Source organism: Theropithecus gelada, chromosome 16 (assembly GCF_003255815.1).
Source record: "Theropithecus gelada isolate Dixy chromosome 16, Tgel_1.0, whole genome shotgun sequence".
Classification (NCBI taxonomy): domain Eukaryota; kingdom Metazoa; phylum Chordata; class Mammalia; order Primates; family Cercopithecidae; genus Theropithecus; species Theropithecus gelada.
This window is the reverse complement of record NC_037684.1, coordinates 75,865,655-75,879,500: the sequence shown is the minus strand read 5'-3', so window position 1 is coordinate 75,879,500 and position 13,846 is coordinate 75,865,655. Positions and strand designations below refer to the sequence as shown.

At 52.1% G+C, this 13,846-nt stretch overlaps 1 protein-coding gene across 1 annotated transcript; it reads right to left on the bottom strand.

The window, feature by feature from the left end:
• Window positions 1–4,961: 4,961 nt before the first annotated feature.
• Window positions 4,962–9,140, bottom strand: PLD6 (phospholipase D family member 6). The gene is made up of 2 exons (XM_025362641.1): window positions 8,560–9,140; window positions 4,962–5,496 (listed from the first exon to the last, which is right to left on the bottom strand). The coding sequence occupies exons 1-2, from the start codon at window positions 9,134–9,136 to the stop codon at window positions 5,249–5,251; spliced, it is 825 nt and encodes a 274-aa protein (XP_025218426.1). The 5' UTR covers window positions 9,137–9,140; the 3' UTR covers window positions 4,962–5,248.
• Between the last annotated feature and the right edge of the window lie 4,706 nt (window positions 9,141–13,846).

The window sequence follows — 13,846 nt, the reverse complement described above, 5'->3', positions numbered from 1 at the left end:
CTCACTGCAACCTCCATCTCCCCAGTTCAAGCGATTCTTGTGCCTCAGCCTCCTAAGTAGCTGGGATTACAGGCATGTGCCACCACACCTGGCTTGTGTGTGTGTGTGTGTGTGTGTGTGTGTTTTTAGTAGAGACGGGGTTTCACCATGTTGCCCACACTGGTCTTGAACTCCTGACCTCGGGTAATCACCTGCCTTGGCCTCCCAAAGTGCTGTGATTACAGGTGTGAGCCACCACACCTGGCCAGTTTTCAGCATTTTAGAATTATGGTATTTCACATAAAAATTTGGATTTTACCTGTTCACACACAAGCCATTGTAAGAAATACTTTACATCCAGAATCTAATTAAGGTACACTGCCTCAGTTAAAGAAGCCTTCAGGGGCTAAAGGGACGATGAGACGTGCTGATGGTGGTGATGCTTTTATTAATCAAGGTCCTGTAATTCCCCATCCCTGTCCCTCTTATTAATAGATTTATTTACAATATTTTACCTTTTGCTTAAAAAAGAAAATGCATTTTACATCATGACCCAATATACACACACACCAACAACCTGAAATTTAACAAAATAGAGCACCCTTACTATATACACTTTGATTATTTTGTTCACTTTTTAAAATTCTGATTGTGATCTGCTAAATAAATTTAAAATAACAAACTGGGATTTTTAGGTTGGGTGCAGTGGCTCATGCCTGTAATCCCAGCACTGTGGGAGGCTGAGGCAGGTGGATCACTTGTCGGGAGTTCAAGACCAGCCTGGCCAACATGGTGAAACCCTGTCTCTACTGCAAATACAAAAATTAGCCAGGCATGGTGGCGTGCACCTGCCTATAATCCCAGCTACTCAGGAGGCTGAGGCATGAGAATTACTTGAACCCGGGAGGTGGAGGTTGCTGTGAGCCTAGATCATGCCACTGCACTCCAACCTGGGCAACAGAGCAAGACCCTGTCTCAAAAAAGAAAAACTGGGTTTTTTAAACAATGTATTCACAACCTTTAGAATGAAATGGGTGAAATTTGTGGGAATGTAAACTTTTATCCAGATAACATGGAAAAAAAGTTGATTCTACCAATAGATCAATTTAAGAGGCCAGGCATGGTGGCTCATGCCTGTAATCCCAGCACTTTGGGAGGCCGAGGCAGGTGGAGCACTTGAGGTCAGGAGTCCAAGACCAGCCTGACCAACATGGTGAAACCCCGTCTCTACTAAAAATACAAAAATTAGTGGGGTGTGGCAGTACACATCTGTAATCCCAGCTACTGGGGAGGCCAACTCATGAGAGGCCATCCCAGGAGAATAAGGCAGTTAGAGGGGAATCTTCCTAGAGCCTCTTTTGTGACTGTTGAGCCTACTGCGGGAACGTATTGCTTCTTTTGAAGTTTCCCTCTGGGAGGAGCCAAGATAATCTTACAGGCAAAAAGAGGCTTCAGGTGACACACAGACATTACACAACCCCCTGCCCAGCCCTCACCCTCAGCGAACCCCTGCCTTCTAGCATCACTCGCCTCCGGTGTTGGAGCAGAGGCCGGCCTGCAGTTCTAGGGTCTCCTGGGCATGCCTGCCTGTTACTGGCACAGCAATCTTTGTGTGTGGCCCAAGGATCTTCTATACCCATGGCTGGGGCAGCAGGGCAGAAAACAGCCTCCACTTTTGAGGAAGATTTTAGCACTGCATGTCCTCAGACCCCATTCCCTCAAGGGACATCTCACTTCAGTTCTTTTCAGAAAGGCCCACTGGGCTGGGTGCAGTGACTGGCCTGTAATCCCGATACTTTGGGAGGCTGAGGCAGGAAGATCACTTGAGCCCAGGTATTCAAGACCAGACTGGGCATGAGACCCCTGTCTCTACAAAAAAATTTTAAAATTAGTCAGGTGTGGTGGCTTGCACCTGTAGTCTCAGCTGCTTAGGAGGCTGAAGCAGGAGAATCCCTTGACCCCGGGAGGTTGAGGCTGCAGTGAGCCATGATCGTGCATCTGCACTCCAGCCTAGGCAACAGAGTGAGACCCAGTCTCAGGAAAAAAGAAAGGCTAACTGGCATCTGAAACTTTTTGTGAGATTCAATGTCCCTCTGCTGCTAAGATAAAAATAAGAAAGTATTACATATACGAAATAAAATAATTTCACATTTCTTAAAATATTCCTGTAGGCAGCTTGGCCAGGTTACTTTGTATGCATCCAACCACGGATGGCACTGGAATGCCTTCCACCTGTGCTGGGAGTGGGGCAGGTCCCCAGGTGGCAGGCTGCATGCCACACAAGTCAGGACAACAGCGGGGACTGAGCTTCGCTCCAACTTTTGGTCTAGAGAGACCACCCCAAAGTCTGGACATTTGGAAAATATTTGAAATCTAGGAGGCACCCAATGTGAGGAGCAAACTCACCCGTCCAAACCCAAAGAATGGACTCAGAGACCCGGACAACAGTGAAAGAGACTTTTAATAAGATGGCGTGTCTTATGAGCAGGCACACCCGGCACAGTTTCAACAAGCAGTGTATCCCCTAGTGTGCAGGCTCCTCCTTCCTTACAGGCTGAGTACCATGGGGTCACAATCTTCCCAGACGGTGCTTACTGGTGGTTAGCCGGGGGCTTTAGGCGTTTTCTTTAGGACTGTCTTGCTGCATTTTGTTACAGCCTGCAGTGCATTGCAATCTTAGTCCACTTAGGAGCTCTTCAAGTATTTGACTTATGACCTAAGTAGCTAGGCTGGCTGGTAGGAACAGACAAAGTAAGCTATTTTGCAGGCCAGTAAACTTTCCTTTTAGACTAAACTTTTTTGGTTCGGGTGAGGGCAACTAAGAAAGTGGGGAGGGGGCAGAAGGGGGAGCCGACAAGAAGGCATCGGCTAGCCTGAAGGGCCTAGCACATCCCGTTTCTTCCGTAGTTTGCTGACCTAAGCCAATTCAAGGCACTTTGTCTTAAAAATGAACCACTGTGGCCGGGCGCGGTGGCTCAAGCCTGTAATCCCAGCACTTTGGGAGGCCGAGACGGGCGGATCACGAGGTCAGGAGATCGAGACCATCCTGGCTAACATGGTGAAACCCCGTCTCTACTAAAAATACAAGAAAATTAGCCGGGCGAGGTGGCGGGCGCCTGTAGTCCCAGCTACTCGGGAGGCTGAGGCAGGAGAATGGCATGAACCCGGGAGGCGGAGCTTGCAGTGAGCCGAGATTGCGCCACTGCACTCCAGCCTGGGGCACAGAGCAAGACTCCGTCTCAAAAAAATAAATAAATAAAAAATAAAAAATGAACCACTGTATACCTTATTTCCTTCACCCAAGTAACAGCTTAAAGTTCTACTTTGAGTCACCTGTTCTTTGACCAACAGTTTCTAAATAGCTGTATACTGCCCCCCAAAAAAGTTGTATTTAACAAGGAGCAGCCCCTATTTGAATGATTTAGCAGTAAGCTAAGGCAAAGACACACAGTGCTCACATTCCAGAATAAGAACACATTTATTCAGATGAGCCAGAAGTCCAGGGTCACGCAGCTTCGCCTGCAGGAGATGCTTTACACACTCTCCCATTTTCTTTTCAGAACATACACTGTGGGAATTCACAAACTAAAACAAATTTCTGGTGACTTCCCATCTGTACATTATGCTTTACAGCTTCAATTGAATTTTTTTAAAACTTAACTTCCAAGCTGGCCTGCCTAACACTGTGAGTCAAAAGTAACCCTAAAAAGCAAAAACACACAGCACTGAAGGGTCTCTGGGTGGTCATGTCAGCGTGGGCTGGGGAGGTGAGACCAAGCACATGGCCAGCAGACCGCAGGACGGGCCCTGGGGCTCATCATACAGAAATATGACAAGATAGTGAAGTCACAACTTCAGATGTCATTGGAGCTATCTATATATGACTCACACATTATAAACAACCTGGAACATTTCACAACATATGACACCTGTTCTACCTGGGAATGCAAACCCTGAGCTGAAAATAAGAACACAGATGTGGGAGACACCACAGCCTGAAGCTGCTCTCCTCTTCCCTCCTCTCCTCTCCTCTCCTCCAGTCCCATGATGGGTTACGCTGAGCCAGCAATGTGCATGCACTAACTCCACAGGTGTTAAAGGTAAGGTCACTTCTAAACACGCAACACAATTACCTTAAACATTAGGACGTTAAAAGTTAAAACCCCAGCCAGGCGTGGTGGCTCACACCTGTAATCCCAGCACTTTGGGAGGCTGAGGTGAGTGGATCACTTGAGGTCAGGAGTTCGAGACCAGCCTGATCAACATGGTGAAATCCTGTCTCTACTAAAAATACCAAAAAAAATAATAATAATAATTAGCCAGATGTTGTCGCGGGCACCTGTAATACCAGCTACTCGGGAGGCTGAGGCAGGAGAATCGCTTGAACCCAGGAGGCAGAGGTTGCAGTGAGCCGAGGTTGCGCCACTACACTCCAGCCTGGGCCACCGAGTGAGACTCCATCTCACAGAAAAGAAACAGCTGCTGGCCATCAGTCCTGACAGACCATGGCACTTACTACCCACGGACAGGCTGCTTCAGAGCTTGGCACTGGCAGGCACACTGGTTTTAAAGAGGAATTATGCAAGGAAGCAAGGGAACAGCCAGCCTTTGGTGGCAATGGCGCTCACGGGGTTGCCCGAAGGCTGCTTCTGCCACCCACACCGCACACTCACATCTTCCCTTCCTCCTGACTTCCATTTCCTCTTCCCGCTCTGAGGATCGAGCCCTGACAGGGACAGACTGTGAGGGACAAGGAGATTGTTGGCCCCAACCAACCCCAGTCGTGCCACACGGAGAGAGGGAAGAACTCTCAGGGAGATGCCGAAAGGGGCCACGTCAGCCAAAGCAGAAGGGGCTTTTCTAGAATCAGGGAAGGGAATGGGACCGACCCGGAAAAGGCACTGTGCCTTTTCTGTGCTGTGGCAGAAGCTTTGATTCCAAACCGAGATACGGACCACACTCCTGAAAGCACCCATGGCAGGTCGTGACCGAAGTTATTTTGGCAAAGGGCCAAAGAAAAGGTCTGGCCCAAAATAACTGACCTGAAATAACAGAAATTTCCCCTTCCTAACCTTCTTTCGTTCAACTTAGTATTCTAAGAGATGAGAATTTGGTTTAACGCGAGGCCTCCCTCCCTCAGAAGGCACAGCAGCCCGCAGGGAGGGCTCAGCCCCATTCTTGGTTAGGTTTGGTTTTGCCTGGAGGTGCGGCAAGTTCTGTGCCATGAAAGCGATTTCCCTCCAGCTCTGGAGACAGGCGGGGCACAGCTTCAGTGGCTTTTCTTTTTCTGTGGGAAAAAGGTGTACTTTGTAGGGTTAAACTCTTCCCAGATGCGCTCAAATTCTTCCAGAAAAAGCCGCACGTACTCGTCGTCCTCCATGATGAGAACGTTCTCCCTGTTGTTCTGGATGGCTTGCGTGGTCCAGTTGAGCGAGCCAGTGATGAGCACCCGCTTGTCCACGATGGCAAACTTGTGATGCATGTAGCCCAGGTCCTGATCGTGCCGGACCTGGATCCCTGCAGAAAGGACAAGGTGGTGATTCCATTCCATGCAGGAGTCCCGCCTCCAGTGTGGACTGTTCCTGGGGGCTACTGGCTTTATGCTTCCAGTTTGGTGGGCCAGGAAAGCCCGCCACACTTTCACAGAGTGGTGGCGGCTAAGCTCCCAGGAGGGACACTTGAGAACCACAGAGGGGGACATCACACACGGGGCCAGAGCCTCACACACAGGCCGTGGGGGACCGGGCGGGCCGTGGTCTGGGTGAGACCACACCTCCGAGTCTATGGCAGCCAGTATACTGCTTGCGGTCGAAGCTGTCACTAACCCGGTCAGAGGTGACCAGGGCAAAGACACAGTGTGAGCCTTCAGGTTCTGACTCCTCCACAGCTAAGGCTGAGAGCCGTGCCCACTCTGCTCAGAGAGGCCCCGGTGTCTGGCAGCAGAGCCCAATTTGCTGGCACAACCTCAGCCACCAAGGCAGGAAGGGCCCTAACTAACAACGCACAACTGAATTCTCCTCTTCTGCACCCCCGTTTCCTTCACCAAAGAATCAGGCATCCCCGCCTCTGTTCTTCCCAGCTTTCAAACTCCTCCTGGGAAGGGCCTGTGTCTGTCTCCCCTGGAATCACTCACGACCTGCCTCACTCATGACCTGCTCAAGGAATGAGGCCATCAGAAATGGGGGTTAGGGCCGGGCGCGGTGGCTCAAGCCTGTAATCCCAGCACTTTGGGAGGCCGAGACGGGCGGATCACGAGGTCAGGAGATCGAGACCATCCTGGCTAACACGGTGAAACCCCGTCTCTACTAAAAAATACAAAAAACTAGCCGGGCGAGGTGGCAGGCGCCTGTAGTCCCAGCTACTCGGGAGGCTGAGGCAGGAGAATGGCGTGAACCCGGGAGGCGGAGCTTGCAGTGAGCTGAGCTGAGATCCGGCCACTGCACTCCCGCCTGGGCGACAGAGCGAGACTCTGTCTCAAAAAAAAAAAAAAAAAAAAAAAAAGAAATGGGGGTTAGAAGAAGTTTTAAACAGGCTGCCATGGAACACAGCTGCCAGATTTTCCAAATCAAAATACAGGACATCCAAGTTAAATGGAATTTCAGATAGAGAGTCATCTTTGAAGGGAAGCGTGTCCCACGGAGTACTGGGAACATAACTTAAAAATCACTCCCTGTGCATTGAACTCACGTTTAATGGTGCCTCCTGAATTGGGCCTGGCAGGATGGGGACGCGGTGGCTTCCTTACCTCGGGGATCCAACCCTTCTTACACTCTGGCCACTCCGCCGGCACGTCCTGTCGGCACGGCCCTCCAAACACATTCCTCCACATGCTGGGCAATCTAAAACCCCACCATTGCCGACACCTCCTGCCTCCGCTGGGATCCACTGCCCACCTCCCCGTCCCCTCCCCGTAGCCCACCACCTCTGGCCACAGAGGACTCCCTGCCGTTCCTCACAAGGAAGTCAGTATGTGACCCAGGGCGTCTGTGCTGCTACCCCTTCCAGCTGCATGCCTCTCCCTCCGGACAGCCCACGCGTGTCCGCAAGGCCCCTGCCCTGAGTGTCACTGCCCCTGGGCAGCTGACCTGGCCCACGCCACTTCCTCCCACACCACTGCCTCCTTACCCTGCTTTACGAAATTTTCTTGGCCCTTCTTAGTGCCCTAAATGAAATATTCGTGACTTAGTTGGCATCTCCATGGGAACCTGGCCTTGTGCCCTAGGATGTTCCAGCTCCTCACAAATACTGGCACGCAGGGACATTCCTTGAACAGATGAATGCCACCGGACAGCCTCGAAGTCAGCGAGGATGCTGGGAGGCCATCCCAGAGGGAATCCGATGGGACCTTGGTCTAGGGGCCCTTGAAGGGTCTTCACCAATCTCAGCTTCTACGACTCAAAAAGCAACTCAAACAGAACTGTACTGTGCACGCCTGGAGGTCCCCAAACCTCCCGTTAAAATCACCAACGCATTGGACGACAGCTCTTGAGGCTGCCCCAAAGAGGAGGAGACATCCTCAATACGAAAACCACGTGCCCCACTCTGCTTCCACCTGGGGTGCAACATGCCCCACACCACCCAGGGCAGGGAGGGACCCTGGCTGACTCTGGAGAGGCTGCTCCGCGGCCCAAGTCAACGAGAGGCCATGGCTGTGCAGAAGGAACGGGCGGCAGTGACCACTGCCCAGCTTGGACAGTTGCCAGGCTCCACGTGTCTCTCAGTCACTGTGACCACCAGAATGATGAGCTCCAGCGGGAGCACATGCAGGCGTGACTCTCTGGGTGCCTGAGTGACGGAGACAGAGAGAGGCCCAAGAGTCTGTGGGTGCACAAAAGGCAAGAGCCGGCTGGGCCGCGGAACTGGGCCAGGATGGACTGAGAATCCTCAGGCGGGACAAAGATCCCAAATATTCACACTTCCTGGTCCCTTCTGTCCCCACCCCATGAGAGAGGTGCCCCCGCCAGAGACAGATGTGTTCCACTCCTTTTGCAGCTGGGAAAACGAAAGTCCTGGCGCTGCTTTCTGGAACATATGTTTAGGTCTCCCAGAGCCCGGTGGCCTGAGGTTCACCCGGCAGCAGGTGGCCGCCTCTCCCTAGAGCCCTTCAGTCTGGAAGTCCAAGCACAACCCTGGCGTCCAGGTCCCCGGCCAGCAGGATCCAGGTCACCACAGGCCGTCCGGGGGTCTCCGGCAGCCTGCAGGAGGGCGGGCCCGGGCTGCAGCAGTCCCGAAAAAGTTTTCCGCTGGCGGCGCCCGGGGAGTTGTTAGGGGAGCCTGCTCTGCCTCTAACCCGGCACACGCAGGCCCACCCGCTTCCAGCATGCCAGGACAGGTCACTTAGAAAACTGCCCCCATCGCGGAGGCACCAAGGGCCCGGCTCGCTTATGCCCGCGCAGCCTGCTAGACCTTTCGTGGAGGCTCTGCTTTCTCCGCGTTACACCACCCCTACTCCACAACGCCACGAGGAAAGTAAATGAGGACTTAGCCCGTTCCCAAACCCCCTCCCCTAAGTGTCCACCTTTGCCTAGGACCCCGCGTGGCTCAGGCCGGCCTTCTCCGCCTGGACCCCGCCGGGCCTACCTGCCTTGCGCAGCAGGCCGATTTGCGAGCCGTTGAGGGCCATGTAGTCGCAGTCGGTGACGACCCGCACTCGCACCCCGCGCTGGTGCAGCAACTGCACAGCGCGGCCCAGCTGCGGACTGGAGAAGGCGAACAGGCAAAGCTCCAGGCTGGCGCGGGCGGCCAACAGGGCACGCAGCAGGCGGCTCAGCGCGCTCTCGCCGTGGGGGAGGCCGCACGGGCAGCCCTCGGGGAGCCCAGCCAGCGCCGCGCCCGGAGCCCGCAGCAGAGCCTCGGTACAGGTCACCTGCGACGGGAAGAACAGCACCTCACGCCGCGGCCGCCGCCGCCTGGACCGCAGCCAGCGCAGCACCCCGGGCAGCGCCTCCAGGGCCAGAGCCAGGCCCACAGCCGCCGCGGCCGCCACCTGCCACCGCAACCGCCCCATGCCGCTGCTGACCCGGGCCCCAGGGGCACGCCGCCGCACCGGAGTCTGCGCGCCCCCAGCCCCGGACAGCCACGCGCCAGGCCACGCCCCCGTCACGCGCCGCCAACGGCCACGTGCCAGGCCACGCCCAGCCCCCTGGTCACATGCCATGCCACGCCCCCGTCACACCCCGCCAACGGCCACGTGGTCACGCCCCCAGCCCCCGAGGGCCACGCGCTAGGCCGCGCCATGCCCCCACAACTGCCACTCACCAAGCTGAACCCACCCCTCCCACTAGGCCGCCCCCAGCCCTCAACGGGTGACCACGCCTCCCTCTACGCACCAGGCCACGCCCCCCGCCACAGGCCCCTAAAGCCAGTCCGCGCCCTCCATTTTCCTTCCAGCCTGGCGCCCGGCCCTGCCCACCTGGTCCCACCTGCCACCACGTGCCAATCCGCGCCCCCAAGCCCGCGCCACCAGGCAGCACCTGCACACCTGCGGGCCACGGGCCCTAGCGCACCCGTCACCTGCCCAGGCCAGAGACCTACCTCCGCCCTATAAACCTGAGCAACCCCGGCTCTCCTCGCTTGGAGCACAGCAGAGCTGCTCCGGAAATGTGGGTCACACCTTCACTGTCTTCTCCCGAGCAGCTAGGCTAGGCTGGGGAAGGACCTGGGAACACAGATATCAGGGAATCAGCACGGTTGGAGGCAGCATTGGAACCCAGCGTACTGGAGGCGGTGGCAGAGTGGGGATGCCCAAGCGCAGAGCTAGGCCCCTAAAGGTTTTTTCACAGCCCAGGCTCCGGCTTTGTTGGAAGGCCTGCCCTGCTTTAAGCATAAACAGAGGAAGAGACAAAGGCAGCCGAGGGCACTGGCCCGGGGGCATAGGGAAATGGGCAATGTGTTGTTCTGGGCTGGATCCTGGAACAGAAAGAAGGTATTCACGGAAAAACTGGTGAGAGCCAAATAAAGTCTGGAGCTTAATCGCATTGTACCAATGTCAGTTTCTTAGCTTTGACAAATATATGAAAGGAATGTAAAAGGCTAACAAAGGAAGCTGGGTGGGGGTAAATGGAACTGTCTGTTCTACGAAACTTTTCTGTAAATCAAGTTATTCTAAATTAAAAGTTTATTAAAATATTCAACTTGCACCTTTCATATGATCCAGCTATCCCACTCCTAGGAGAAAGGATGGGATCCATTAACACAAGCACATGTTCACCAGTGTTCCTGGCAGGCTTGTGTGCCTAGAACAACCCAAACGCGCATCAACAGGTAAATAGGTAAATAAGCTTTTGTATATCTATACAAGGGAATGCTATTTAGCAGTAAAATAGAATGAAGTGGCCTGGCACAGTGGCCCACGCCTGTAATCCCAGAACTTTGGGAGGCTGAGGCGAGAGGATAGCTTGAGTTCAGGAATTCGAAACCAGCCTGGCCAACATGGTGAAACACTGTCTCTACCAAAAAATGCAAAAATTAGCTGGGTGCGGGGGCATGTGCCTGTAATCCCAGCTGCTCAGGAGGCTGAGGTGGGAGAATCGCTTGAGCTCTGGAGACTAAGATTGCAGTGAGCCAAGATCATGCCATTATTGTACTCTAGCCTGGGTGACACAGCAAGACCCTGTCCCTCACCTCAAAAAAAAAAAGTACTCATATATGCTACAACGTGGATGAATTTCATTAATACTGAGTGGGAAAAGCCAGACAAAAAGAGTACATACTGTATTATTCCATTTACATAACATTCTAGAAAACGCAAACTAGACAGAAGGAAAGCAGACCAGTGTAGCCTGGAGGGGCCAACAAAGCCACAAGGAAGTGGACTGATGGATGTGTGTTTATCAACTTGACTGTGGTGGTTTCACGGGTATACACATGTGTCAAATTGTATGGTTTAAATAAGTAAAATGTATGTCAGTGATTACGTCAATAAATTTTTTTTTTTTTTTTTTTTTTTGAGATGAAGTCTCACTCTGTTGCCCAGGCTGGAGTGCAGTGGCACAATCTCGGCTCACTGTAACCTTCACCTCCCGGGTTCAAGCAATTCTCCTGCCTCAGCCTCCCGAGTAGCTGGGACTACAAATGCACACTATCACACGTGGCTAAATTTTTTTTGGTATTTTTAGTAGAGACGGGGTTTCATCGTGTTAGCCAGGCTGGTCTCAATCTCCTGACTTCGTGATCCGCCCGCCACGGCCTCCCAAAATGCTAGGATTACAGGCGTGAGCCACCGCGCCCGGCCAATAAAATTCTTAACAAAGAAAACGAGCACTTGAGTTTAGTGCTGGCTCCCAGGCTTCCTAGTTGCATGGTCTAGGGCAAGTTGATTCATCTCTTTGAACTTCACTTTCCTCATCTAAAACGATAATGAGAGGAGGGACTTGTAGTTATGGAAGTATAAAGAAGGACTCAAATCCCTCCAAAGAGGGATAAGCAAAAATAAAACTGGGGGAAATGGTCAAAAACAGCCACTTCATGGCTGGAAATCTACCAAAGGTAGACAACAAAATGAGAAGCTTTATTTGATTTTTATTTATTTTTTGTCTTTCAGTTTCTATTTTTAACTTTGTGGGTATATAGAAGTTATATGTATTTATCGGGTGCATGAGATATTTTGGTACAGACATGGAATTTGTAATAATCACATAAGGGTAAATGGGATATCCATCACCTTAAGCATTTATCCTTTCTTTGTGTTGCAACATTTAGTTACTAGTTTTTTATTTTTACTTTTTTTTTTTTTTTTCAGATGTAGTCTTGCTCTGTCACCCAGGCTGGAGTGCAGTGGCATGATCTCGGCTCACTGCAACCTCCATCTCCCGGATTCAAGCGATTCTTCTGCCTCAGCCTCCAGAGTAGCTGGGATTACAGGCACCCACCACCATGCCTGGCTAATTTTTATATGTTTAGTGGAGATGGGGTTTCACCATGTTGGCCAGGCTGGTCTCAAACTCCTGGCCTCAGGTGATCCACCCACCTCGGCCTCCCAGAGTGTTGGGATTACAGGTGTGAGCCACCGTGCCTGGCCATTTGTGTTTATTTTTTATTTTTTGAGACGGAGTCTCGCTTTGCTGCCCAGACAGGAGTGCAGTGGTGCCGTCTCAGCTCACTGCAACCTCCACCTCCCTGGTTTAAGTGATTCTCCTGCCTCAGCCTCCTGAGCAGCTGGGATTACAGGTGACTGCTACCACGCCCAGCTAACTTTTGTACTTTTAGTAGAGATGGGGTTTCACCATGTTGGCCAGGCTGGTCTCGAACACCTGACCTCAGGTGAGCCACCCACCTCGGCCTCCCAGAGTGCTGGGATTACAGATGTGAGCCACAGTGCCCGCTATAATAACCATTTTAATATATGTGTGTGTATGTAACTCATAACATCATGTTGTGTACCTTAAATATACACAATACAATTTATTTTTTAAAAGGTTAAACAAAGTATATTATCAGATAAGGGGTTAATTTCCAAAATATATAAGAGCTCAAGTGATTCTCCTGCCTCAGCCTACTGAGTAGCTGGGACTACAGGTGTACACCACCAGCCTGGCCAATATTTTTTTGTATTTTTAGTAGAGATGGGGTTTCAGCATGTTGGCCAGGCTGGTATCAAACTCCTGGCCTCAGGTGATCCTCCTGCCTCAGCCTCCCAAAGTGCTGGGATTACAGGCGTGAGCCACAGTGCCCAGCCCTGAGTGTTAAGTATCTTGAATGTAAAATCAGGAAACCCTTGACTACCTTCAAACACATGGGGAAGGTTCAGGATCTGGAATTTGTTTTGTCTCTTCCACTTGGTGTGAGAAGCTACAAAATCAGGAACCCCTATTCCTTCACAAGGGCAGCAGAGTCTGGCCTGGTCTTGGGCTGGCATAGATTCCGCTCAGCCTTCTGCTCTTCTGCACTCATGACCAATAGGAAAAATCTTCAAGAACTGCATGCTTGTGGGGAGAGAAAAAGCCCACAGCTGCCTAGAAATACCAGTCGGCGTAGGGCCCTGCCTGCCCCCCTCGCCAGCGAGCTTTATTAGACATGGAGAATCCAGGTCATACACGCCCCTGACATGAATGCAGAGCTAACTTACACTGGGCTCCTACTTGCCAAGTGGATTCAGCCGCTAGACCGGCAGACAACTGGCAAAGACTGAGCACAGAACCGCGTTCCCAGGAATGCCATGCACATGAGAAACAAGAGGAATCTGTACCCGAAGTTGGGGAGGACAGTGGGTGGTCATCTCTCCCTTAGTTTTCCCTTGACCCACACAGGCCAGGGGGTCCCCTCCCACTCGGGTAGATGACTAAACCACAGGGAGCCCTGCAGTCTTAGGGATTGTCATGGTCACCCAGGGTGATTCCAGCCATCTTCCTCTCAGATGGACATGTCTTTAAATATCATTATTAAGGGACGAGCCATTTCCTAAAGCTGAACAAAATGCCAAGCGCATGGGCATGGATGCTCCACAGAGGTCCTTGGGATAAATGAGTGTTTGCTTCTCTCCAACACCAACTCTAACGACTAACTTGGAAAAGATTGTCTATGATCATTACAGCAGCTTAAACATGTGAATTGGCCACTGACTGGTATTTTGTTTTGTTCTGTTTTTTGAGACGGAGTCTTGCTCTGTCGCCCAGGCTGGAGTGCAGTGGTGCAATCTTGGCTCACTGCAACTTCTGCTTCCCGGGTTCAAGTGATTCTCCTGCCTCAGCTTCCTGAGTAGCTGGGATAACAGGCACCCACCACCATGCCCAGCTAATTTTTTGTATTTTTAGTAGAGACAGGGTTTCACCGTATTAGCCAGAATGGTCTAAACTTCCTGACCTTGTGATCCGCCTGCCTCGGCCTCCCAAAGTGCTGGGATTACAGGTGTGAGCCATCATGCCTGGTC

Bases quoted from the DNA above. Each gene is read 5' to 3' on its own strand.
- PLD6 (XM_025362641.1), bottom strand. From the start codon at position 9,136: ATGGCATGTGACCAGGGGGCTGGGCGTGGCCTGGCACGTGGCCGTTGG. The intron at 5,497-8,559 runs GTAGGCCCGGCG...TCCTTTCTGCAG, and splicing joins CGGCCTGCTGCGCAAGGCAG to GGATCCAGGTCCGGCACGAT.